Source organism: Rhinoderma darwinii, chromosome 3 (genome assembly GCF_050947455.1).
Source record: "Rhinoderma darwinii isolate aRhiDar2 chromosome 3, aRhiDar2.hap1, whole genome shotgun sequence".
Taxonomy (NCBI): domain Eukaryota; kingdom Metazoa; phylum Chordata; class Amphibia; order Anura; family Rhinodermatidae; genus Rhinoderma; species Rhinoderma darwinii.
The window spans coordinates 291,122,405-291,149,661 of NC_134689.1; the positions used below are offsets into that span (position 1 = coordinate 291,122,405).

At 42.7% G+C, this 27,257-nt stretch overlaps 1 protein-coding gene across 3 annotated transcripts in view; it reads left to right on the plus strand.

The window, feature by feature from the left end:
* Window positions 1-394: 394 nt before the first annotated feature.
* Window positions 395-27,257, plus strand: part of GABPB1 (GA binding protein transcription factor subunit beta 1) — a 102,155-nt gene continuing 75,292 nt past the window's right edge. For 2 of the 3 annotated variants that reach the window (XM_075858054.1, XM_075858055.1), the window contains exons 1-3: window positions 397-708; window positions 22,578-22,685; window positions 25,468-25,635. In XM_075858054.1, the coding sequence (XP_075714169.1) occupies window positions 22,578-22,685; window positions 25,468-25,635 (276 nt within the window). In that variant the 5' untranslated portion in view covers window positions 397-708. Of the gene's footprint in view, window positions 709-22,577; window positions 22,686-25,467; window positions 25,636-27,257 lie in introns of all 3 variants that reach the window. The other variant, XM_075858056.1, reaches the window with a different exon arrangement.

The following is a 27,257-nucleotide window of genomic DNA, read 5'->3' on the forward strand; positions in this document are numbered from 1 at the left end:
AGATGCAAGCCTCTTAATACATTAGTTGCATCTAGTGCTGTTCGTGCACCAGAAAGGACGATATACGGTAGCTACGAGCGGACATAGATTTCCGTCACGCACTATATATATATATATATATATATATATATATATATAATGCTAAAATTAATGTAAGTCTGTACTTCAAAACTCCATCCAGGAGCAAGTGCATGGGCTGTAGTTATGACCAGCATGCTACATGGCATCTGATCAAGAGGCCCCCAGTGCGAGTTAAACGTTCCACTACTTCTAGGAAGACCCCCTAATTATGTAATTCTATCGCCGCGCATGCGCTATATTCGACTCATCACAGCCTTACATCAATATCCATCCGCCACCCGCTTCTTTTTCGCAAATTAAAAATCGGCCGTCACTGCTGTGCAGTTTATAACAACGTCCCCATTTACTGTATAATACATCACAGGTTAAATAAACTGGCAAAGGGCCATAACTGTAACCCTATTCAATCCAATACAGCAATGCCGCATTCACGACGTGAGTGGAGGTGATGCGGCCCTATAGAGATCACTGTGCACATCCGCGCACAACGCGGGGGACTTTTCTTCGGGGATTTTCGGCGCCGATGAGACTGCATTTGAAGTAAACCGGGTCGGTTGAGTGAGAAGCCCCTCAGCCGGAAGTTCAGCAGCCAGGACTGGGGTGGGCGGTATAGCCACAGTGGGCACGGTAAGCAGAGCGAGCGCATTTCTGTCAGGTTACCGAATCTTTTCCAGGTCAGTGTTGGGTGTCGGGCCCTACCGGATGTGGAAGTTGATCTCTTCTGTGGTAAAAAATAATTCAACTTCCCCCGGAACCCAGATCATCCGAACGATTTCCTGTTTATTGCGTTAAAGTCGGCAGGTTTCCGGGGACCCGGGGCTGTGCAGTGTGAATCCCGGGCTATGGGGGACTGCGAGGCGCGAACGGTTGATGCGTGTGACCAAGAGGCGGGAATGGAGGCCTCTCTTCTCCCAAACGGGACGTCGCCATACATTAGGCGGGAAACCACCACCCGGATTCGGGTTGTGTTAAAAATTACGAGTTCTCCATGGTTCTAAATGTAAAATTAGAATAAAAGTTGTATTTTTATTTGTTATGGTTTTCAGGTATTGTGTCCTGTTCTTGTGATGGATCTGCTGATAGACGCATTAGAGTGAGGGTGTTGTCCTGCTAAAGGAAAAGACATGTATGTAATGTAATAATCCTTCCTCGCTGTACCGTGATCCCACTACGGGATACATCCAATAATGACCTCCGTCCAGAACGCTGCCTTGTACATAGCATTGGCTCGTATCTGTGATATATTATGTACATGGTCAGGGCTGGCCACACGGGGCGCCATACACTTATTCACTGCAGAAAATGGTTTTAATTAGTTCCTCCATTTCCCAATACTGTTTTCCTACAGAACCGCACAAAAAAAAAAAAAAAAAAGTCAAAATGTGTGGTTAAAAAAAATAAATCTCTGCTCTCACATGAAGCGTTTTTTTTTTAACCCCTTCCTGCTTTGGCCACTTTTGACCATCCTGACAACCTCATTTTTCAAATCTGACATGTTTCACTTTATGTGGTAATAACTTCGGAATGCTCCGGAATGCTTTCACCTATCCAAGCGATTCTGAGATTATTTTCTAATGACACAGACTTTGTAAGGGCCTGTTCACATCAGCGTTGGCTTTCCGTTCCGGGGTTCCGTCGCAGGTTTCCGTCGGGTGAACCCCGCAACTGAAAGTCAAACTGAAACCACAGCCTCTGTTTCAGTCACCATTGATATCAATGGTGACGGGAACATTGCTAATGGTTTCCGTTCGTCACCATTCCGGCAGGTTTCCGTTTTAACGACGGAATCAATAACACAGTCGACTGCGCTATTAAGTTGACTGCGCTATTGATTCCGTCATTAAAACGGAAACTTGCCGGAATGGTGACAAACGGAAACCATTAGCAATGTTCCCGTCACCATTGATATCAATGGTGACTGAAACAGAGGCTGTGGTTTCAGTTTGACTTTCAGTTGCGGGGTTCACCTGGCGGAACCCCGGAATGGAATGCCAGCGCTGATGTGAACCGGCCCTAACTGGCAGAATTTGCTCGATATATTCAGTATTTAACTGTGGAAAAACTCCAAAATGTATTGCAAGAATTAGTATTTTTCTACATTTAAATGTATCTTCTCGTAAGTTAGGCATTTATACCACACAAAATTGTTGCAAATTAACATCCCCATATGTCTACTTTAGATTGGCGTCGTTTTTTGAACATCTTTTTATTTTTCTAGGACGTTACAAGGCTTAGAACTTTTTTGGCCCTTGAAAGAGGCTCCGTATTTTCAGATGTTTTTTATTAAGCGTGTGAACATACCCTTAGGCCCCATGCACACGAACGTAAAAACGCCCGTAATTACTGCCCATAGACTTCTATTGGCCACGGGTACCTCCCCGTATGCTTTCGCGAAGGTGCCCGTGCCGTTGAAAAATAAAGAACGTCCTATTTCAGGCCGTAATTACGGCACGGGCAGACCCATAGAAGTTTATGGGGCTCCCGTAATTACGGGTGGCTACGTGTGTGCACCCATAATTACAGGAGCGTTGCTAGGCGACGTCAGGGGATAGTCATTGTCCAGGGTGCTGACAGCATCCGGGACAGTGACTACCGCTGGAATAGTATTCAAACTTAACTTACCAGCTTCTTCCTCCAGTCTGGCCTCCTGGGATGACGTTTCAGCCCATGTGACCGCTGTAGCCAATCACAGGCTGCAGCGGTCACATGGACTGCCGCAGCCAATCACAGGCTGCAGCGGTCACATGGACTGCTGTGTCATCCAGGGAGGTCGGACTGGATGTCAAAAGAGGGACGCGTCGCCAAGACAACGGCCGGGGTACGTATGAACTTCTTTTACTTTCAATCACTGCAGAAACTCTGCCTAAAAGGGCTGCCCTTTCTCTCTATTCAGAACTGATAGAGAGAAGGGGCTGCCGATTAGTGCAGAGAAAACGGGTCCGTAAATATGGGTGAAATACTGGTGACACCGGACCCGTATTTACGGGCACGGGTCCATAAATACTGGTGAAATACGGGTCGAATACGTGTGACCAAGGACCCGTATTTACGGACAGGAAAAAATACGTTTGTGTGCATGGGGCCTAACTGTGTGGCCTTTGTATTTTATTAAATAAAAAGACTAAATTTTAATGTTATGCTCTAAAAAGCTGCCACATCACAAAAAACATACGGACAAACAAGTGTGTTAAAATATTTTGGCCATGGACCACCACCATTGTTCAGTTTTGGGGTATTCAATGGTTGAAGCTTAGACCATGAGGTGGAGACCTAGACAATTTACCCCCGAAAACGGAAGCAAAATGGATCCATCAATTGGATTCTCGCTATCCGATGGGACTTCACATTTACACCCTTCCTATGAAAGGCACTGTTACTATTTTTGGAATATTCTGTTATATAGTAAACAAATCAATTATGTAGGTGTCAATCACAAGTCCCAGTGATATCTACCGTCCAATAATGGACATTTTTTTAGGTGTTATGTATTTATTTTAGCATATAAGAGTCTCTTTCCTGTGATGGAAGTGAATCAAAACCTGTTGTTTAGGAGGAATATATACGTATTGTATAAAGATTATAATTGTATTTTTTGTAATTTCTATGCTATAATAGCATTGATAAATCATTAATGGGTAACTGATATTGACAAGGGGATGGAGAGAAAAAGGAAAGAAGGAAAATAAATTCTAAACTAAATAAGAATGGAGTGTTTTTAAATGAATAAAAATACTATGATGAGAAATCTGACCCCCCGGTAATTAAATCAGGTAGGAGAAAAAGTAAAACAGAAATCTAGCACTTTATGGATTAAAAGCTTAACTTTATGGAACATGTTGTCCCCTCTCTCCTCCCCAATGATTTTCTGTAATGGTGCGCTCTGTAACTAAGGATGCGCCTATAATCACTGCATATACAGTTCCAGCATTGTTATACCTAGTAACCCGTCCTGTAACTAAGGCCTCATGCACACGACCGTATTTTTTCCCACCCGTAAATACTGGCGTAAATACGGGTCCGGTGTCACACGTATTCGACCCGTTTTGCACCAGTATTTACGGACCCGTGCCCGTAAATATGGGTCCGGTGTCACCCGTATTCCACCCGTATTTATGGGCACGTTTTTGGCGGCAAAATAGCACTGCACTAATCGGCAGCCCCTTCTCTCTATCAGTGCAGGATAGAGAGAAGGGACAGCCCTTTCTGTAATAAAAGTTAAAGAAATTCATACTTACCCGGCCGTTGTCTTGGTGACGCGTCCCTCTCTTCACATCCAGCCCGACATCCCTGGATGATGCGGCAGTCCATGTGACCGCTGCAGCCTGTGATTGGCTGCAGCGGTCACATGGGCTGAAACGACGGCCAGGACGTCGGGCCGGATGTCGAGAGGGACGCGTCACCAAGGCAACGGCCGGGAGACCGGACTGGAGGAAGCAGGAAGTTCTCGGTAAGTATGAATGTCTTTTATTTTTATTTTTATTTTTTACAGGTTGCTCTTTATTTTGATCGGTAGTCACTGTCCAGGGTGCTGAAAGAGTTACTGCCGATCAGTTAACTCTTTCAGCTCCCTGAACAGTGACTATTTACTGACGTCGCTTAGCAACGCTGCCGTAATGACGGGTGCACACATATAGCCACCCGTCATTACGGGAGCTCCATAGACTTCTATGGACTGTCCGTGCCGTTATTACGGCCTGAAATAGGACATGTTCTATCTTTTTTAACGGCACGGGCACCTTCCCGTAAGAAAACGGGAAGGTACCCGTGGCCAATAGAAGTCTATGAGCCCGTTATTACGGGTCGTAATAACGGGAGTTTTTACGGTCGTGTGCATGAGGCCTTAGTGATGCGCTGCCAATGGTTCCGGATCCCACCCCCCGGCTGAGAAGCAGCCACCAATCAAAAAGGGAAACACATCCCCAATGAAAGAAAAACAATGGCTGATTGGTTATCAAGCTGACCAATCTGTATGCAGCTAAAGGTTAGATAAAGAGGCACCAAATCAGCCGTGGACGCCATTCATAACATCCGTTCTTCCCTGAAGATGCCACTTAGCGTGGCAAAACATGTAGGGAGGCCGAATGAGGATTTAATTTTTCATTTGATCACGTGCATGTAAACCACTGTTGGTTTGAATATAAGGTGCATTTAGGGTTCATGGCAGACACGAGCAGTGAGCTCAGCTTGTGCCACCTACATTACCAAAGGGGGAATGCCTCCAGTTTTCCGCTTATGATAGCAGGAGGAATGCCTCCAGGATTTAAAGGGAATGTGTCGCTAGAATTTTTTTTAATTTTTTTTTGTTAAACAATTAACCCCTTAATGGCCAGCCTATTTTAAACCTTAATGACCAAGCCATTTTTTACGTTTTTCCATCGTTGCATTCCAAGAGCTATAACCTTTTTATTTTTGCGTCGACATAGCTGTATAAGGTCTTGTTTTTTGCGGGACAAGTTGTATTTTTTAATAGCACCGTTTTGGGGGACATATTATTTATTGATTAACTTTTATTAACTTTTTTTTGTGGGGGAATAGAAAAAAACCTGAAATTTCGCCACGCTTTTTCACGTCTTAAATCTACGCCGTTTACCGTGTGATATAAATAACACAATAACTTTATTCAGCGGGTTGTTACGATTGCAACAATACCAAATTTGTATAGTTTTTGTATGTTTTACTACTTTTACACAGTAAAAACACTTTTTTTCCAAAATTATTTGTTTTTGTGTCTCCATATTTGAAGAGACATAACGTTTTTATTTTTTCGCCGATGCGGTTGTATGAGGGCTTTTTTTTTTGCGGGAAGACTTGTAGTTTTTATTGGTACCATTTTGGAGTAGATGCGACTTTTTGATCACTTTTTATAACATTTTTTTAAAGTCAGGATTCACAGAAAACAGCAATTTTTCCATAGTTTTTTATTACATTTTTTACGGCGTTCCCGTGCAGGTTAAATAATGTAATAGATTTATAGTCGGGGTCGTTACGGACGCGGCGATACCAAATATGTGTAACTTTTTAACTTTATTTTGGTTTTTTAACAGTAAAGCATTTTGTAAGGGGAAAAGCTGGGTTTTCATTTTTTTTTCACACTTTTTTTTTAAATTAACCGGTTAAGGACTAGGCTGTTTTACAGCTAAATGACCAGAGCAAATTTCACAATTTTGCTATGCGCTTCTTTAGATGACTATAACTCTGCAGGTGAATAAAGTTCATCTTTGAATTTTACACTCTTTTTAAAGGACAGATAGGGCTTTGTTTTAGTGGCATTTGTCAGTATATATCATTTTAATTTTTTTCTCTAAAGTGGGCAAAATTGGAAAAAAATGCAAGAATTTAGCAATTGCGCCAGTTTATTCTAGCATTTTTCACACACGGTATGGACCACGGACAAAATTAATCTCCTTTCACATTCTTCCACTTCTCCCGTGCATGGGGATACCAAATATGTGTGCCTTATTCACTGTGCGGGCATGTGCCAGGGCTTGGCATAAAAGGAGGCTTTTCGGTCCAGGAATTTTGCATTTGATTTTATAGCCGCATACTGTTTTCTGGGGGGCGTAATGCTGCTGAAACATTAGAATCACCCCATAAATGACTTCATTCGCACAAGTAGACCCCACAAGGTTTTCTTCAAGGGGTTTATCATATTTTTAGCAAGTCCAGTTTTCTTCTGAAAGTTTCTTGAATAAAATGGAACAAAAAAAATTCAGCTATTTTTTAGCAAATGCATCAGTTTAGGCTAGTATTTTTCACATACGGCATAGACCACGGACAAAATTCATCTCCTTTCACATTCTTCCACTTCTCCCGTGCATGGGGATACCAAATATGTGTGCCTTATTCACTGTGCGGGCATGTGCCAGGGCTTGGCATAAAAGGAGGCTTTTTGGTCCAGGAATTTTGCATTTGATTTTATAGCCGCATACTGTTTTCTGGGGGGCCTAATGCTGCTGAAACATTAGAATCACCCCATAAATGACTTCATTCACACAAGTAGACCCCACAAGGTTTCCTTCAAGGGGTTTATCATATTTTTAGACAGTCCAGTTTTCTTCTGAAAGTTTCTTGAATAAGATGGAACAAAATAAAATTACCTTTTTTTTTTAACAAATGCGTCAGTTTATGCTAGCTTTTTCACACACAAAATGGACCACGGCCAAAATTCATCTCCTTTCACATTCTTCCACTTCTCCTGAGCATGGGGATACCAAATATGTGTGTCTTATTTATCACATAGAGAAGTAGGAGGGCGGACGATAGAAGAAGCTTATTTCACAAATCGCTTTTTTTCAAAGCTGGTTTTACAAAACTCAACAGAGTTGCTATAACACTTCCAAAATATCTTCTCTTGAAGCAGAAATCCCAAAATATTCATCTAGGGGTATAATGGGAATTTATTTTTTGGGGTTTTCTAAAATAAGAAATTGCAGGTTTATGCAAATGGAGCTCTCCAGCAGATGAACATTAGAGAATATGCAAACATGACATCCACCCCCCACCCATTCCCTCCCTCACCCTTGGAGTAAAATCAGGGGAAAAATAAAAACGTAATGTAGGGCAAATATATTTTCAACGAATTAACTAAAATCTAATAATTCAGAACAGTGTGGTATTTTTTAAAACATGGCTCAATGCACAGGCCTGGTTGTGAGGGACATGAGGGACAGAAATATCGGGAATCTTTGCGGTGCCCGTCTTTTCTGCAGACGCGGCACTTTTTCTGAGGGTTGCTTCTGGTTGGTGTTGGGGGAATCCGACTGATGAAGTGTCTTTCAGTCAGTCGCGTGACATCCTCAGACTGGGGGGCATTCTCGGGTGTCCTGAACATCAAAAATGAGGCCTTCAATAATTTTTTCCTGGAAATCCAGGTATGTGTCTCTGCCTCTGTTTTTTTTGTAGAGCACAAATGAGTTGTGGATGGCCACCTGTAACAAATAAATGGCCACTTTTTTGTACCAGGTTTTAGTTTTGCGTTTTACTAAATAGGGCTGTAAAACCTGGTCGCTTAAATCCACCCCCCCCCCCCAATGTACTTGTTATATTCGGACACGCTCACTGGTTTGTGCTTGTCCAATGTTGCCCCCCTTTCCCTCACTGCCACTGTTCCTGCGGTATGAATCGTGCTTAGCACATACACATCTTTGCGATCCCTGAACTTGACCGCCAGCAATTCTTCAGATGCATAAGCACAGGAGTCCCCCTTTACCATGCGCTTCCCCACTAATTGCTGTGGAAAACCAATTCTGTTTTTGCGCATGGTACCACATGCCCCAGTCCTTGCAGCATGCAAATGCCTAAACAGGGGCACACTCGAATAAAAATTATCACAGTACAGGTGGTACCCCTTGTGAAGCAGAGGCTGCATTATCTCCCACACGATCTTACTGCTGGTGGAAAGATCAGGGGGGCATCCAGGAACATTTATTGTGCGGTCCCGCCCTTCATAAATCCTGAAGGCGGTGGTATATCCTGACCCGCTTTCACACAATTTGTAGAGCTTAACGCCATATCTTGCCCTTTTTGAAGGTAGAGATTGGCGAAAGCTAAGTCTGCCATGAAAGTTGAGGGATTCGTCCACACTTACATTCTGCTCAGGGGTGTAGAGTTGCAGAAATAAATTATTCAGGGAATTTATTAGCGGTCTTATTTTGAACAACCGATCCCGGTTTGCATCGGTACTTGGGGGGGCCTGTGCGTTGTCATTGAAGTGGAGGAACCTCATTATTGTCTCATAACGAGACCTGGGCATTACTGCAGAATATACTGGGGTGGCTTGGGCGGGTCTTGTTGACCAGTAAGACCTAATGGAGGGCTTTTTGACAATACCCATATTTAGGGTGAGCCCCAATTTTTTTTTAATTCCAGCAAATTGGTGGGCGTCCAATCTCTGGCATGGGTGGATGAAGGTTTCTGCCTTATATATTGAGTGGCATATAAATTTGTTTCGTGGACAATCTGATTTAGGATGTCGTCCGTTATAAATAAATGGAAGTAATCCATTTGGACAAAATTTGTATTGTCCACGGTTATGCCAGGAGTGGCAGTAAATCCGTGGATTCTAGGCCTAAAAGATAGGGCAGGTGCCCATACAAGAGCCTGGACTGAAGGGACCAGGCTGTCCCGTGCTACAGCGCTACTTGGCCCTGCGCTTTCAAGTTCTGCAGTTTCAACTGCATCAGGGACAACGTCCCCTGAAGATGAACCTGAAGTGACGCTGTCATCGTCACTACCTAAAACAGGTTCCATCTCGGACGCCATCTCTGATGCGGTCTCCGACTCAGACCACAGCATGGCGTATGCCTCCTCGGCGCTAAACAACTTCCTCGCCATAACGTAACTAACACTAACACTAACTAAACAAATAGTTTTTTTTTGTTTTTTTTTTAATATAAAACACACAAACTAACTGCTATATATATCTACACTACCGCTAACAAAAAAATAAACCGCTATTGCTATATATATTATATATATGTGGATATATATATAATTATATACTCCCTACCTGCCTATTCTAATAGAATAAAAGATAGAAAGGTAGATATATAGAAAAAAAGATAGATGGATAGATAGATTGTATAGATAGATAGAAATCTATCTATACAGAGAATGTTTTAGAGTGTAACTGTATTTTTTTGTAACTGTAACTGTAATCTTCTGGCAGCAATTCTCCCGAGTCTCTTCTTCTCCTCAAACTGAAACAATGTTTGAGGAGAAGAAAAGAGGCAGGAGATTTACTGCCAGAAAAGTCAAAATAAAACAAATGTGGTCGCTGTGATAGGTTTTCACAGCGACCACATGTTCAGGGACCATCAGATTGGTCCCTGATACTCTGCCCAGTGCCCAGAGCTGTTGGTAACAGCGAGGGCACAGGGCTGTGTGCACGCGATCGCGTGCACACTGTTTTCTATGCAGAAATGCATGTGATCGCTGTGATTGGTTGTCACAGCGATCACATGTTCAGGGGCCAAAAGATTGACCCCTGACATTCTGCCCATTGCCCATGGCTGTTAGCAACAGCCAGGGCACAGAGCTGTGTGCACGCGATCGCGTGTGCACAGTCTCTGAAGTGCCGCCGTAAATAGTCTATACAGCGGACTTCAGAGACCGCTGGCCGTATAAATATGGCCAGCGGTCGGGAACCTGTTAACCTTATAAAACTTTTTTTTTTTACTTTTTTACTAGTCCCACTAGGGGACTTTAATATGCGATTCTCCGATCGCTATTATAATACACTGCAATACTTTTGTATTGCAGTGTATTACTGCCTGTCCGTTTAAAACGGACAGGCATCTGCTAGGTCATGCCTCCGGCATGATCTAGCAGGCATTCGCTGCAGGCAGACCTGGGGGCCTTTATTAGGCCCCCGGCTGCCATTAGAGACACAGACACTCGGCGATCGTATCGCCGGGTGTCGGTGGGAGAGAGAGGGAGCTCCCTCCCTCTCTCCAAAACCACTCAGATGCGGTGCACACTATTGTGCACCGCATCGGAGGGTTTAAACGGGTGAGATCGATACTAATATCGATCTCACCCGGCAGAGCAGGGACACCCCCAGCCCTCACCTGCCTCTGGCAGCTGAGAGCAGGGAGATTTGACGCTCCCTGCTCTGTTTACTTTATCCTGATGCAGTGACGTAAAAAGGCATATGCATCAGAATAAAGCCCGTTAGTGGCCGCCGTTAAAAGGCGTATTGGCGGTCACTAACGGGTTAATATTTAAGTGATTACACATTGTTTGAATTTTTTCACAAGTCAGGAAATATTATAAATTAGATTCTAATTTATAACATTTCCATGTGCTGGCCACTAGAGGGAGCAGTTCCCAAAATTGCAGCATGGTCAATGTGGTAAAGTAACCTCATTGCTTTATGCTGCAAATTTGGGGTAGACACACTCTCTCTAGTGTCCTCACACAATCCCCCCTCCCTTCTTCTAGCTAGTGCCAGGAGAGGGAGGGGTTTGAATCTTCAAACCTCCTACACTGTGTAGGAGGATTAGATAAAGTGCTCAGCAGACCGTATCACAGGAACATACACGAACATAATACACACATCACATACACGAACATAAATTTCCTGCTGCTGCCACCTCCGCTCCTATTTCTTGCGCCTCCTTGAACATATGGCCGGAAGCCGCGGCCGGAAGTCGTCATCTTACTGTCCGGCAGCTGCTTCCGGTCCACAAGAAAATAGCGCCGGATTTCGCTCTGCGAACTAGCTTCGTTTTGGTCTGTGTGGGAGCAGCGCATGCGGCATTCCCACACAGACGGCACACGCTGCAGAGTATGGAACGGCTCCCGTTCGCATTCTCTGCGGGGTTGTATGTGCCGTATTCCATCTCTGTATATGTCGTTAATCGACACAGAGATGAAAAAAAAATGGCAGCCCCCATAGAGAAGTAAAATTAAAGAAGCTCTGTCACCAGATTCTCAAATCCCTATCTCCTATTGCATGTGATCGGCGCTGCAATGTAGATAACAGTAAAGTTTTAGTTTTTTTTAAAAACAATCATTTTTGGTCAAGTTATGAGCAATTTTATATTTATGCAAATGAGCCTTTCTAATGGACAAATGGGCGTGTTTTCTCGTATTTCCAACTGGGCGTGTATTGTGTTTGTAACATCTGGGCGTGTTTACTTGTTTTACTAGCTGGGCGTTGTGAATAGAAGTGTTTGTCAGCATCATATGTCAGCATCATACACTTCTATTCACAACGCCCAGCTAGTAAAACAAGTAAACACGCCCAGATGTTACAAACACAATACACGCCCAGTTGGAAATACGAGAAAACACGCCCAGTTGTCCATTAGAAAGGCTCATTTGCATAAATATAAAATTCCTCATAACTTGGCCAAAAATGATAGTTTTAAAAAAAACAAAAAACTTTACTCTTCTCTACATTGCAGCGCCGATCACATGCAATAGGAGATAGGGATTTGAGAATCTGGTGACAGCCTCTTTAAGTAAAAAGTAGAACACGAGAACACAAATAAATAAAATGTATGTTAATATCATATTAAAAGCAATATGATAAAAAAAAAATACTTTTTCATGACACCTTCCCTTTAAATAGGAAATAGAAGGAAGTCCTTCACATAAAGATTCTCTGCAGATCATAAATGTGTGTTAATAGGAGGAATGGCACCAATATTTAGTGGGAATAGCTATATTTTCCTAAATATCTTCTACCTGATAAAACTAAAGCTGCTAATAAGCTCCTTGGAAAATATACTAAATAATAGTACCCTTGCTACATGACTTACAAAGTGAAACGACAGACACAACCGTGGTCCATGGGCAAATATCTTAACACACTTGTTTGTCCGTATATTGGTGACAGTTTTTGGAGCATACCGTTAAAATTGTGTTTTTATTTAATAAAATACAAAGTCAACACTATTACTGAAAATATCTTATTGGGTTGAGTTCGCACAACCTTTTTCTCAGAAACACATCAGTGGACACAAAAGAAAAGAGATTCATCAGTCTTTTCTTTTTACCTTTCCTACCTTTTGGATTCACTTCTGGCTTTGGCTAAAAAAACTGAGCTGAAAACTGTATCAACTGTGTGTGTGATCCTGGCCTTAAGGCCCCATGCACACGAACGTAAAAACGCCCGTGATTACGGCCCGTAATTACGGGCCCATAGACTTCTATTGGCCACGGGTACCTCCCCGTATGCTTACGGGAAGGTGCCCAGGCCGTTGAAAAATATAGAACATGTCCTATTGTAGGCCGTAATTACGGCACGGGCAGGCCCATAGAAGTCTACGGGGCTCCCGTAATTACGGGTGACTACGTGTGTGCACCCGTAATTACAGGAGCATTGCTAGGTGACGTCAGGGGATAGTCACTGTCCAGGGTGCTGAAAGAGTTAAACGATCAGCAGTAACTCTTTCAGCACCCTGGACAGTGACTACCGATCACAATATAGATCAACATGTAAAAAAAATAGAAGTTCATACTTACCCAGAACTCCCTGCTTCTTCCTCCAGTCCGGCCTCCTGGGATGACGTTTCAGCCCATGTGACCGCTTGCAGCCAATCACAGGCCAATCACAGGCTGCAGCGGTCTCATGGACTGCCGCGTCATCCAGGGAGGTCGGGCTGGCTGTCGAAAGAGGGACGCGTCACCAAGACAACGGCCGGGTAAGTATGAATTTCTTTTACTACGGAATGGGCTGCCCCTTCTCTTTATCCTGCACTGATAGAAAGAAGGGCTGCCGATTAGTGCAGTGCAATTTTGCAGCGAAAACGTGCCCGTAAATACAGGTGGAATACTGGTGACACCGGACCCGTATTTACGGGCACGGGTCCGTAAATACTGGTGCAATACGGGTCGAATACGTGTGACCAAGGACCCGTATTTACGCCAGTATTTACGGGAGGAAAAAAATACTTTCGTGTGCATGAGGCCTAAGCCCTTAGTGATGAAGGACAGACATATACGTCCTCGGTGGCTGCTAATTCACGCAGGAGGACGAATATACCCGTCCTGTACTTAAACTGTCACCGTGTGTAAACCCACGGTGACAAGTCCCTGGCAACAGCTGCCATAGACAGCTGATTGTCACAGAGATCCATCGAGGGACCAATCACAGTGGACCCTGTACAGAGATCTCTGTGATTGGTCAGTCAAATCGTTGAGGAGAACGGAGCTGTGTACTTTGTCTCCTTCAAAAAGTGAAAAAAATACATACTGATTACCCCCAGTACACCATTCACCCCCTCATTTGTTCTATATTATATTTAAAAATGTAAAAAAATAAATAAAAAAAAAATAAATATATATATATATATATATATATATATATATATATATTTTTAGTTAGCGTTAGCCGTAGGGCGTTAGTTAGGGGGGCAATTAGTTGGGCATAGTTAGGGCTAGTGTTAGGGAACATTTATCAGCGTTAGGTTTATATGGTTAGTGTGGTAGGGACTAAAACGTCTAAAAAAATGATAATACAAAAAAAAAAAATAGTGTAGCGTTAGGTAGGGTTCATTATCGTTACATAGTATTAGGCGTAAGGCATTAGGTGGTGTAAATTAGCTGTATGGCCTTAGGGGGACAAATAGTTAGAAATAGTTAGTTAGGGCTAGCGTTAGGTTTATAGTAAGAAAATGTCTCAGCGTCTGTATACCACAGAAGAGGCCTACGCCGTGATCTGCTCGGATACAGAAAGTGCAAGTGAGACTGATGAGCAATTTTTAGTTTTGTCATAGTCCACTAGCACTAGTTATGAGGAGCCACAGCCAAGGCGCCGCAGGCAAGATTGTCCGCCTAGCACTAGTACCCAGAATTTAAAGGGAACCTGTTTTTGGCGGGCATCTTTTTATGTGTTTTACGCCGTATTTCCCATTGAAACCAATGGGCAGATGTTTGGAGGCGTTCTGCTTCAGACGTATACAGCCCGAAAAAACGGCTGAAAACATTGCGTGTGAACATAGCCTTAGAATGATGAAATTGAAGTGAATGACTTTTCAGTTGACGGGTTCACACGGCATCTATTTGACACGTTTTTTTTGCGCATTTTACATGCCTCTCCTGCTAAATGTCTTTATCCCTCCATCCTGCTGACATTCTCCTCCAGCGTCACCCTACAATCCTGCTGACAGTCTCCTCCAGCGTTACCATACAATCCTGCTCACAGTCTCCTCCAGCATCACCACCCAATACGGCTGACAGCCTCCTCCAGCGTCCCCATACAATCCTGCTGACAGTCTCCTCCAGCGTCCCCATACAATCCTGCTGACAGTCTCCTCCAGCTTCACCATACAATCCTGCTGACAGTCTCCTCCAGCGTCACCATACAATCCTGCTGACAGTCTCCTCCAGCATTACTGTCAGCAGTATTGGGTGGTGATGCTGGAGGAGACTCCACAACATTGGGTGGTGATGATGGAGGAGACTGTTAGCAAGATTGTATGATGACGCTGGAGGAGACTGTCAGCAAGATTGGGTGGGGACGCATCACCATACAATCTTGCTGACAGTCTCCTCCAGCATCACCACCCAATCCTGCTGACAGTCTTCTCGATCGTCCCCATACAATCTTGCTGACAGTCTCCTCCATTGTCCCCATACAATCTTGCTGACAGTCTCCTCCGCAGGGGAGGCGACTATCACACCACTCTGTGATTGGAATAACCATCTGCTGCTGACAGTCTCCTCCCTGACCTCCTGCTGACGGATACCTCACCTCCTCACCCGATCACTGTCCGCACACCGTCCACACTGACAAAACATCTAGCGACTCGGGGGGTGACTCGGGGGGTGGGGGGTCACGAGAGTGTGGGTCTGTGAGAGGGACAGACAGAGACACACACACCTTACCTGCAGTGCAGCCGGTCTTCATAATGGCGCCTGCTATCTCCCTACAAACCAGCTTCTCTGCTGTGTGGCTCTGAACTGCATTTGCGCAGTACAGAGCCAGATAGCAGAAGCAATGAACGGCTCCCGTTCATTGTGTCCTATGCCCTGTAGCTGCCGTATTCCATCTGTGTATGTGTCGTTAAAGGGAATGTGTTGCCAGAAAAACATGTTTTTTTTTTAGTGTGTAGGTGATTAAACATTGTTCACATTTTTTTTATTTTTTTCACGGGTCAGGAAATATTATAAATTAATTCTAATTTATAATATTTCCCATTGCTGGTCACTAGATGGAGCTAGTCCCAAAATTGCAGCATTGCAAAATTGGGTAAAAAGCCCTCGCTCTAGTGAGCTCTCAGCATCCCCCCCTCCTTTATCCTGGCTAGTGCCGGGATAAACGAGGGGTTTGAACGGTCTAACCTCCTACACTGTGTGTCGCCATTTTTTTGAGCTAACACACAGTGTAGTAGGTTTACATACAGTAGTAAACGTACACAAACACGAACATACATAGAAATCTCTTACCTGCTCCTGCCGCCGCGGCTCCCTCCGGCCCGTCCGCTCCGTCTGCTGCCGCTGGTCCAAGTGCACAAGTCCGGAAGCCGCGACCGGAAGTAGTAATCTTACTGTCCGGCCGCGACTTCCGGTCCACAGGAAAATGGCGCCGGACGGCGCGCATTTCAAATTGGACTGTGTGGGAGCGGCGCATGCGCAGTTCCCACACAGACGGCGTACATGTTAGTGGATGGAACGGGCCCCGTTCGCAGTCCCTATGGGACTGTGGCTGCCGTATTCCATGTCTGTATGTGTCGTTAATCGACACATACAGAAATGGAAAAAAAAATGGCAGCCCCCATAGGGAAGAAAAAGTAAAACACAAACGCACAAATAAATATAAACGTTTTTAATAAAGCACTAACATCTTTAACATATTAAAAAAAAATTGTGATGACACTGTTCCTTTAAGAGACACACACAGATTAAATAAAACATGGCAGCCCCCAGTACAGTAAGAAAGTGTCAATAAAAAAAAAACTTAGTGTGTGAAAAATTAAATAAAGTCAATATAATATTTTATTAAATAAAAACACAAATTAATTGAAAAAAAAAAAAATCATGACACTGTTCCTTTAACCCCTTCCCGACATCCGCCGTATATATACGCAAACTGCAGTACAGTTACGTCACAGTGATGGTGCCGCCTCAGAAGCAGAGCCGGCACCATCACCGCGGGGTGACAGCTGTATTATACAGCTGGCACCCTCCTGTAACTGCCAGGACCGGAGCCATCTGATGGCTTTTAACCCGCCCGGCAACCCAGCGACGCAATCGCTGGGTTGCTATGGGAATCGGAGGCCAAATAATGGCGTCCGAGTCTGACTTGTACGGGAGCCGATGAGGACCCACCTGCGGCGTTTCCTCATAGGCTTACTGTCCGTGAATAACTACGTAGTGCAGTGTATTAGAGTAGCGATCGTGGCATCAGACCCTCAAGTGCCCTAGTGGGATAAGTCAAAAAAGTTAATAAAAATGTCGTAAAACAATAAAAACACACAAGTTTCAAGTAATAAAAAAAAAGCTAAACTGCCTTTTTTCCCATAGTAAGTCTTTTATTATGGGAAAACCATAAAAAAATAAACAAAGACTACATAATTGGTATCGCCGTGTTCGTAACGACCCAAACTACAAAACTATTATGTAAATTATCCCGCAAGGTGAACGCCGTAAAAAAAAAACATGAAAAACAATGGTAGAATCCTTGTTTTTAGGTCACATCTCCCAAAAAATGCTATAATTTTTTTTTATCATAAAGTCACATTTACTCCAAAATAGTAATAATAAAAACGACAATCCGTCCCGCAAAAAATATTCCCTGACACCGCTTTGTCCACGCAAAAATAAAAAAGTTATGGGTCTTAGAATATGGCGACACAGAAAACATTTATTGTGCAAAAGCTGCAATATATAAAAAAAACTATATAAATTTGGTATCGCCGTAATCGTATCGACCCGCAGAATAAAGTTAACATGTAATTTATGGCGCACTGTGGATGCCGAGAAAAAAACCAATAAAAAACTATTCCAGAATTGCTTGTTTTTGGTAATTTCCTTTACCAATAAATGAAATAAAAAGTGATGAAAAAGTCGTATGTGTTCTAAAATGGTACCAATAAAATCTACAGCCCGTCTCGCAAAAAACAAGCCCGCACACCACTCAATCAACTGAAAAACAAAAAAGTTATGGCACTAGTAATGCGGTGATGAAAAAACATCTCAATGCGCAGGCCGGAGGGGAACATTTCTTCAGTTTCAGGGCCCTAGTATTTAGGTTCTAGGAAAGGGAAGGGACATAGCACATCCGCTGGACTAGTACTACAGGGGCTCAGCAAATGTGACATGGCGCCCAGAAACCATTCTAAAATCCAAATGGATTTATGACCACATTTGGGGTATTGTTTTAATCGGGAGAAATTGCTTTACAAATGTTGCCGTGCTTTTTCTCCTTCAGTCCTTGTGGAAATTAAAAAAAATTAGCTAATCCTACATTTACTTTGAAAAAATGTAGATTTTTACGGCCTACTTCCAATAAGTTCTGTAAAACACCTGTGGGGTCAAACTGCTCACTGTACTCCTAGATAATTTTCTCAAGTGGTGTAGTTTCCAAAATGGGGTCACTTGTTGGGGGTTTCCACTGTTTTGTCCCCTCAGGTGATTTGTAAATGCGACATGGCCACCGCAAACCATTCCTGCTAAATTTGAGTTCCAAAAGCCAAATGGCGCTCTTTCCATTCTAAGCCCGGCCGTGTGTCCAAACAGCTGTTTATTACCACATGTGGGGTATTGTTTTACTCAGGTGAAATTACTCTACAAATGTTGTTGTGCTTTTTCTACTTTAGTTCTTTTGGATATGTAAAAAAAAAATAGCTAAACCTACATTTTATTTGAAAATATGTAGATTTTCATGGCCTAGTTCCAAAAATGTTTGCAAAAAAACTGGCGGCTCAAAATGCTTGCTACACCCCTAAATAAATTCCTTGAGGGGTGTAGTTTCCCAAATGGGGTCACTTTTGGGGGGTATCCACTGTTGACATGGTGCCTAAAATATATTCTAATAAAAAGGGGACCCCAAAATCCACTGGGTGCTCCTTTGCTTCGGAGGCCGGTGCTTCAGTCCATTAGCACACTAGGGCCACGTGGGATATTTCCTAAAACTGCAGAATCTGGGCAATAAATATTGAGTTGCATTTCTTGGGTAAAACCTTCTATGGTACAAAAAAAATGGATTCAAAATGAATTTCTGGAAAAAAAATAATTAACTTTGTAAATTTCACCTCTACTTTGCCTTAATTCCTGCGAAATGTCTATAGTGTTAAGAAACTTTCTAAATGCTGTTTTGAATACTTTGAGGGGTGCAGTTTTTAAAATGGGGTGACTTATTGGGAGTTTCTAATATCTAAGGACCTCAAAGCCACTTCAGAACTGAACTGGTCCCTGTAAAAATAGCCTTTTGAAGTTTTCTTGAAAATGTGAGAAATTGCTGCTAAAGTTCTAAGCCTTATAACGTCCTAGAAAAATAAAAAGATGTTCAAATAACGATGCCAAACTAAAGTAGACATATGGGGGATATTAATTAGCAACAATTTTGTGTGTTCTAACTGCCTGTCTTACAAGCAGATACATTTAAATTGCGAAAAATGCAATTTTTCGCTAAATTTTGGTGTTTTTCTCAACTAAATACTGAATGTATCGGGCAAATTTTGCCAGTAACATAAAGTCCAATGTGTCACGAGAAAACAATCTCAGAATCGCTAGGATAGGTACACGTATTCCAAAGTTATTACCACATAAAGTGAAACATGTCAGAGTTGAAAAATGAGGCTCTGTCAGGAAGGTCAAAAGTGGCCAAAGAGGGAAGGGGTTAAAGCCAAGAATCTTGCCCGCACTAGAGTTACTTGTAGCAAGGGTATGTATCAGATACATCCTTGGCTACTGAAGTGCTTCACTGCCAGGACGTAAGATAGACATCCTTTTGCAGGGAAAGTATTAAAAGGCCTCTTAATAAACCTGGTCCATTGGGACTGGTCAATTGTCTGTTTTAATTTTTTTTACACTGGCTATGAGCCTGTACATTTGCGCTACTACTTTGCACCTTTTTAACATTTGCCTTTGATAAATGAGTCTAATATTACATTTACAACTTGACCACACTTACTTTTTAGGCCTAGTGCACACTTCAGTCTTTTTCTTCAGGGTGCTAGCCGTTTTTCTGACGGCTAGCACCCTGACACATTCATTTCAATGGGGCCATGCACACTTCAGTTTTTTTGGCTGTCCCGTTGCTCCGCTCCGACAAAAGTAGAGCATGTCCTACTTTGGTCCGAGATTCCGTGACCGTGAGGCCCATGCAAGTCAATGGGGACGTCAAAAAAACTGAAGGCACATCCGTGTGTGATGGAGCCGTTGCCTAGCAATGGCCGGGCGGGCAGAAGTACATTACAGATATATTACACTAATCGGCAGCCACTTGTCTCTATCCATCACTGATAGAGAAAAGAGGCTTCTGATAAAATAAAAAGCAGTTCATCCGTACCCGGTCGTTGTCTTGGTGACGAGTCACTCTTCTTCCTCCAGTCCAACCTTTCTGTATGACGCGGCAGTCCATGTGTCCGCTGCAGCCTGAGTTTGGCTGCAGAGGCGGTCACGTGGGATGAAGCGTCATCCCAGGAGGCCGGACAGGAGGAAAATGCAGGGAGTATGAACTGATATTTTTATTTAATTAAAATTGTATTTTCAGAGCGCCGAGCATGGTACTGTCCAGGGTGCTGAAAGAGCATGGTTCTTCAGCGCTAGTCACTGTACAGGGTGCTGAAAGAGTTACCGCCGATCAGTGCAGCCCATTAACTCTTTCAGCACCCTGTACAGTGACTAGCGCTGAACAACCCTGCTCTTTCAGCACCCCGGACAGTACCATGCACGGAAACACGTAGTGCACACGGAAATCACACGGCCGCTAAAACGGGCTCACGGATCCGTCAAAAACGGCCGTGAAAACGGTGATGGAAGTGTGCACGAAGCCTTAGAGGTTTTTTTTAGACTTGACAAGACAATTGTCACTTTTTTAGATAAAACTTTCTAACCTGTGAAATTACTGGCAAAATTAAAAATAAACTGCATAATAAATGTGGGCCGAAGTGTTCTCCCTGGTTCCGTCTGATTCTACATTAGTAGAAAATAAACTTAGATACCAAGTAACACGGGGACCATGCCAGCCTTCTCTCCTTAGTAAACGGGTCTGGATATGCTGGTAGTACATATGAATACATGTCAATGAAATTGAAAAGACAATGACCGCTCTGCACAACAACACAGAGATCCAACATTGTTTCCCCACAGCCACTACTACATCTGTTACTAAGTAGTCGCATAAACATACAATGAAACCTCTTCAGAAGGCTACCTTTGACCGAAAACTGATTTTTCTTTGATGGCTTTTCTGTTCCCCTACATCCTATGTATATTTACCATCCTCTATGACGTCAGTATGCCCTAACAGGGCATATGAACAGGGTTTGTCGTGATCAGACAGTCCCTTTAAAAGAATACTAGATATACAAAATGCACAAAAATCTTCTTTCCTTTGATCCTATTTTATCTCATATTATAATTAAAACCGAGAAATATATCATATAGCATTTTCTATGTGTCCCAGGAGATCAGCCCCTCCTTTGCCCCACAATCTTATGTCGGGCTGTGAAGTCTCATTTACATGATCTGATGATCAGGCAAACCATCGTTTGTGCGAACGTAACAGAGCATTGGCCTGTGTAAATATGGCATCGATCAGCCGACGAACGAGCAAACACTCCATTGATTTTATGCAGAATTTGTGCCAACAGTCATGGCATGTTACATCTTATGGTTTTGTTAATGCATCACCCTTCCATTAGTCAGTATAGAAGAAGTTCTCTTTGAACGAGTTGCCTTTGATAGTAGTCCCAGCGGGTCCCACTTCCCCAGCAGTCACAGCAAGTTTTTCCACATCCCCTGAACACACACATTTGCACATCCCGCACACTCCCTTGACGTGCCATCTGCTGTAAGGATACTACCTATTGCTAGCTGCTGTATGAAGTTTTTTGCATTGGTGTCCTCCAGTCAGGAGGCTGCCGCATGTAGAGCAAGAGGCAATCCTGGTCACCAGGACCTGACCTTGTTTTTTTCAGCCGTTGAATTATCACTAGCTTGAAAAAAAACAAAAACTTATTTATGCCTGCCTTTTTTTGTCCTCCCGTAAATACTGGCGTAAATACGGGTCCTTGGTCACACGTATTCGACCCGTATTGCACCTTTATTTACGGACCCGTGCCCGTAAATACGAGTCCGGTGTCACCAGTATTCCACCTGTATTTACGGGCACGTTTTCGCTGCAAAATTGCACTGCAGTAATCGGCAGCCCCTTCTCTCTATCAGTGAAGGATAGAGAGAAGGGACAGCCCTTTCCGCAGAAAAAGGTAAAAGAAATTCATACTTACCCGGCCGTTGCCTTGGTGACGCGTCCCTCTCTTGACATCCAGCCCGACCTCCCTGGATGACACAGCAGTCCATGTGACCGCTGCAGCCTGTGATTGGCTGCAGCGGTCACATGGGCTGAAACGTCATCCCAGGAGGCCGGACTGGAGGAAGAAGCAGGGAGATCTGGGTAAGTATGAACTATTTTTTTTTACAAGTTGATCTATATTGTGATCGGAAGTCACTGTCCAGGGTGCTGAAACAGTTACTGCCGATCGTTTAACTCTTTCAGCACCCTGGACAGTGACTATTTACTGACGTCGCCTAGCAACGCTCCCGTAATTACGGGAGCCCCATAGACCTCTATGGGCCTGCCCGTGCCGTTATTACGGCCTGAAATAGGACATGTTCTATATTTTTTAACGGCACGGGCACCTTCCTGTAAGCATACGGGGAGTAACCCGTGGCCAATAGAAGTCCATGGGCCCGTAAAAACGTGCCGTAATTACGGGAGTTTTTACATTCGTGTGCATGGGGCCTTACTCTGTGCATAAAGTATAAGATGTAATATTTATTTGACTTCTTTGAATATGTAAAACTTTTTTTTCTTTAAGATGTCCTTGGTAGATTTGGGGAAAAAACTTTTGGAAGCTGCTCGAGCTGGTCAAGATGATGAAGTCCGTATTTTAATGGCAAATGGAGCACCTTTTACTACAGATTGGGTAATTATTGATATAGTGTACAATCCTTAGAGTGATTTAAATTGTTGGTGTATTTTTGCACATTAGACTGTTGCTTTTTTTAAATGTCAGGTTTTAATAAAATTGCTTTAGTTTAAAGCATAGGTATTTTCTACTAGAAGCATTGCTCCTAGAGGAGAATACGGGTCATTACGGGGTCACCACATGGTGGCACACAGAGTGCTTAGGGGTCTATAATACAGACCATAACGTGTCAGTGCATCTGACATTACCGTGTGAATTTAAGCTTAGTGTTATATATATATATATATATATATATATATATATATATATATATATATATATATAGAAAAAAGAGAAACTTTGCGGCACTCCAAGTTGAAAAAAATGGTGGTTTATTCAATCCAAATGTAACAGCAACGTTTCAATCCTACAATAGGATCTTTCTCAAGCCTGAGGCTTGAGAAAGATCCTATTGTAGGATTGAAACGTTGCTGTTACATTTGGATTGAATAAACCACCATTTTTTCAACTTGGAGTGCCGCAAAGTTTCTCTTTTTTCTATATCTGACATTACGTCCGAGGATCGGGACATTTTTTGCTGGCACCCGATTCATACTTATTCTGTGAGTGCTGCTGTTTTCTCTTTTTTATATATATATATATATATATATATGTATATATATATATATATATATATATATATATATAATATTATTATTATACTTTTCTTTTACCTTTTTAGGACTGATTCACCTGGGCTTGCCATTCCGTTGTTCTGCTCTGTCAAAGGAGCAGAACAAGGGAATAACCGGAATCACCGGTACCGTTTCACCACGGACACCACCAACAGCCTACGGAACCCATTAACTTTAACCCCTTCCTGACCACCCCACGTAGATTAACGGGCTGCAGCACTGGTCCTTGTGCCTGAAGCCCGTTAATCTACGTGTGCTCTTAACAGCAGCCTTAGTTCTGGGTGAAAACATCGGGTCGGATCACAGCGGTGATCCGAACCGATTAACCCCTTAAATGTGGCAGTCAATGTTGGCACCCCGCTGCACGATTGCGGGGGGAGGGGCGATTGTTGCTATGGCAACCGGAAAAATAACAAAGGCTTCTGGTCTGCCATTTATGGAAGGCGATTAGGTATACATATGGTATCGCCGTAATCTCATCGACCCACAGAATAAATTAAATGTCATTTATAGTGCACGAGGAACGCCGTAAAAAAGAAGAATAACAAAACAATAGAAGTTTTCACAGCCTAATTACACTAAATTCAGCAAAAAATCTATGGGATCAAAATGCTCACTATATCCCTAGATAAATTAATTTTAGGGCTATAGTTTCCCAAATGGGGTCACTTCTGGGGGGTGTCCACTGATTTGGTCCCGTAGGGGCTTTGCAAATGCGACATGACACCCGAAAACCAATAGCAAACTTGAGCTCCAAAAGCCAAATGTCGCTCCTATCCCTTCTGAGCCTTGCTGTGGGTCCAAACAGCCGTTTATTACCACATATGGGGTATTGCTGTAATCAGGAGAAATTGCTTTACAAATGTTGGGGCGCTTTTTCTTCTTTATTCCTTGTAAAAATTTATAATTTCTACGTTTTATTGGAAACAATTTAGATTTTCATTATTGCGGACGAATTCCACTAAATTCAGCAAAAAACCTGTGGGGATAAAATGCTCTATACCTCTTGATAAATTCCTTGAGGGGTGTCGTTTGCCAAATGGTGTCTTTTTTTGGGCGTGTTTCCACTATTTTGGCCCCACAAGACCTCTTCAAACCTGACATGGTACCTAAAATATAATCTAACAAAAAGGAGGCCCCAATATCCTCTAGGTGCTCCTTTGCTTCTGAGGCCGGTGCTTCAGTCCATTACCGCACTAATGCCACATGTGGGATATTTCTAAAAACTGCAGAATCTGGGCAATAAGTATTAAGTTGTGTTTCTCTGGTAAAACCTTCTGTGTTACAGAAAAAAATGGATTAAAATGGATTTTCTGACAAAAAAAAGATTTGTAAATTTGCTGTCTACTTTGCTTTAATTCCTGTGAAACATCTAAAGGGTTAAGAAACTTTCTAAATGCTGTTTTGAAAACTTGGAGGGGTGCAGTTTTTAAAATTGGGTGACTTATGGGGGTTTCTATTATATAAGGACCTCAAAGCCACTTCAGAAGTGAACTGGAACCGATAAAAATAGGTTTTGGAAAACTTCTTGAAAATATGAGAAATTGCTGCTAAACTTCTAAGCCTTGTAACGTCCTATAAAAAAAAAAAGGGTGTTCAAAAAATTATGCCAACATAAAGTAAACATATGTGAAATGTTTAGTAACTATTTTGTGTGGTATTACCATCTGTTTTACAAGCAGATACATTTTAAATTTAGAAAAATGCTAAGTTTGGTATTTTTCACAAACAAATACTGAACTTATTGATCACATTTTTCCACTAACGTAAAGTGCAATATGTCACGACGAAACAGTCTCAGAATCGCTTGGATAGGTAAAAGCATTCCAGAGTTATTACCACATAAAGTGACACATGTCCGATTTGAAAACATCGGCTGCGTCCACAAGGCCAAAACAGGCTCAGTCCTGAAGGGGTTAATGGGTTCTGTGGGGTTTCCAACAGCGTGTCCGTGGTTTTACCGAAAACAAAAGCACAGCATGCTGCACTATTGTTTCCGGTATTTTCAGACGGATCCGTGACGGAGGCATCTAACGGAGCCGCCAACGCAGGTGTGAACCGGCCCTTACTTATGTCTTATTTATGTATTGTTTGTGTAATTACAGCTTGGAACATCTCCGCTTCATCTAGCAGCCCAGTATGGTCATTATTCCACAACTGAAGTGTTACTTAGGGCAGGAGTAAGTAGAGATGCACGTACAAAAGTTGACAGAACTCCTTTGCACATGGCTGCTTCAGAGGGACATGCAAACATAGTAGAAGTGTTACTTAAGGTAAGAAGCTTAATGATGTATTTCACTGCATAAAAAAACAGATCAAGAATAACTTGAATAAATTGTACCGTCATAAAATTATTTTTACATAAATAAATGCCATACTTTACACTGATTATTTTAATACTATATTGTAATAAAGTACTTATGACTTATTTCTATCTATGCATAAATCATGAATGCTTAAAGAGGCTCTGTCACCAGATATTGCAGCAGATAGGCGCTGCAATGTAGATTACAGTAACGTTTTTATTTTTAAAAAACGAGCATTTTTGGCCAAGTTATGACCATTTTCGTATTTATGCAAATGAGGCTTGCAAAAGTACAACTGGGCGTGTTGAAAAGTAAAAGTACAACTGGGCGTGTATTATGTGCGTACATCGGGGCGTGTTTACTACTTTTACTAGCTGGGCGTTGTGTATAGAAGTATCATCCACTTCTCTTCAGAACGCCCAGCTTCTGGCAGTGCAGACACAGCCGTGTTCTCCAGAGATCACGCTGTGTCGTCACTCACAGGTCCTGCATCGTGTCAGACGAGCGAGGACACATCGGCACCAGAGGCTACAGATGATTCTGCAGCAGCATCGGCGTTTGCAGGTAAATCGATGTAGCTACTTACCTGCAAATGCTGATGCTGCTGCAGAATCAACTGTAGCCTCTGGTGCCGACACGATGCAGGACCTGTGAGTGACGTCACAGATCTGCACTGCCAGAAGCTGGGCGTTCTGAAGAGAAGTGGATGATACTTCTCATCAGAACGCCCAGCTAGTAAAAGTAGTAAACACGCCCCGATGTACGCACATAATACACGCCCAGTTGGACTTTTACTTTAAACACACCCACTTGGACTTTTGCAAGCCTCATTTGCATAAATACGAAAATGGTCATAACTTGGCCAAAAATGCTCGTTTTTTAAAAATAAAAACGTTACTGTAATCTACATTGCAGCGCCTATCTGCTGCAATAGCAGATAGGGGTTGCAAAATCTGGTGACAGAGCCTCTTTAACCCCTCCCAATATTTGCCCTAAGTGTATGTATGTATGTGTATATATATATATATATATATATATATATATATATATATATATATATGGCGCTGCCTGGAAGGGGTTCCCTCAAACCACAGTAAAGTTACGTTGCGGTTATGATGCAGGCTCAGAAGCTGAGCACGCACCATTACCAGCAGGTGTCAGTTGTATGTTACAGCTGACATTCTGCTGTGACCGCTGAGATCAAAGATAGCTCCCATCCTGACTAATTAATCCCTTAAAAGCCGCGGTCAGTAGCGATCGCAGCATCTAAGTGGTTTGTAGCCTGTTGCGTGGAGGCCGTTGGTTGCTAATAGGCTGCCTATCAGTGTAAAAGGGACAGTTATAAACTTTGCTGTACATAAGTAATGCAATGTATTCTAATAGGGATCAGGGTTTCAGGCCTTCAAGTCCCCTAATGGGGCTAAAATGAAAAAAATGTTGTACAAAAATAATAGTTATTTATCCCGAACGGTGAACACCCTAAATAAATACCACCTTGCCTATGAAAAAATGTAATAAAAAGTGATAAAAATCATATTTACCCCAAAATGGTACCAATAAAAACTACAGCGCGTATTGTAAAAAACAAG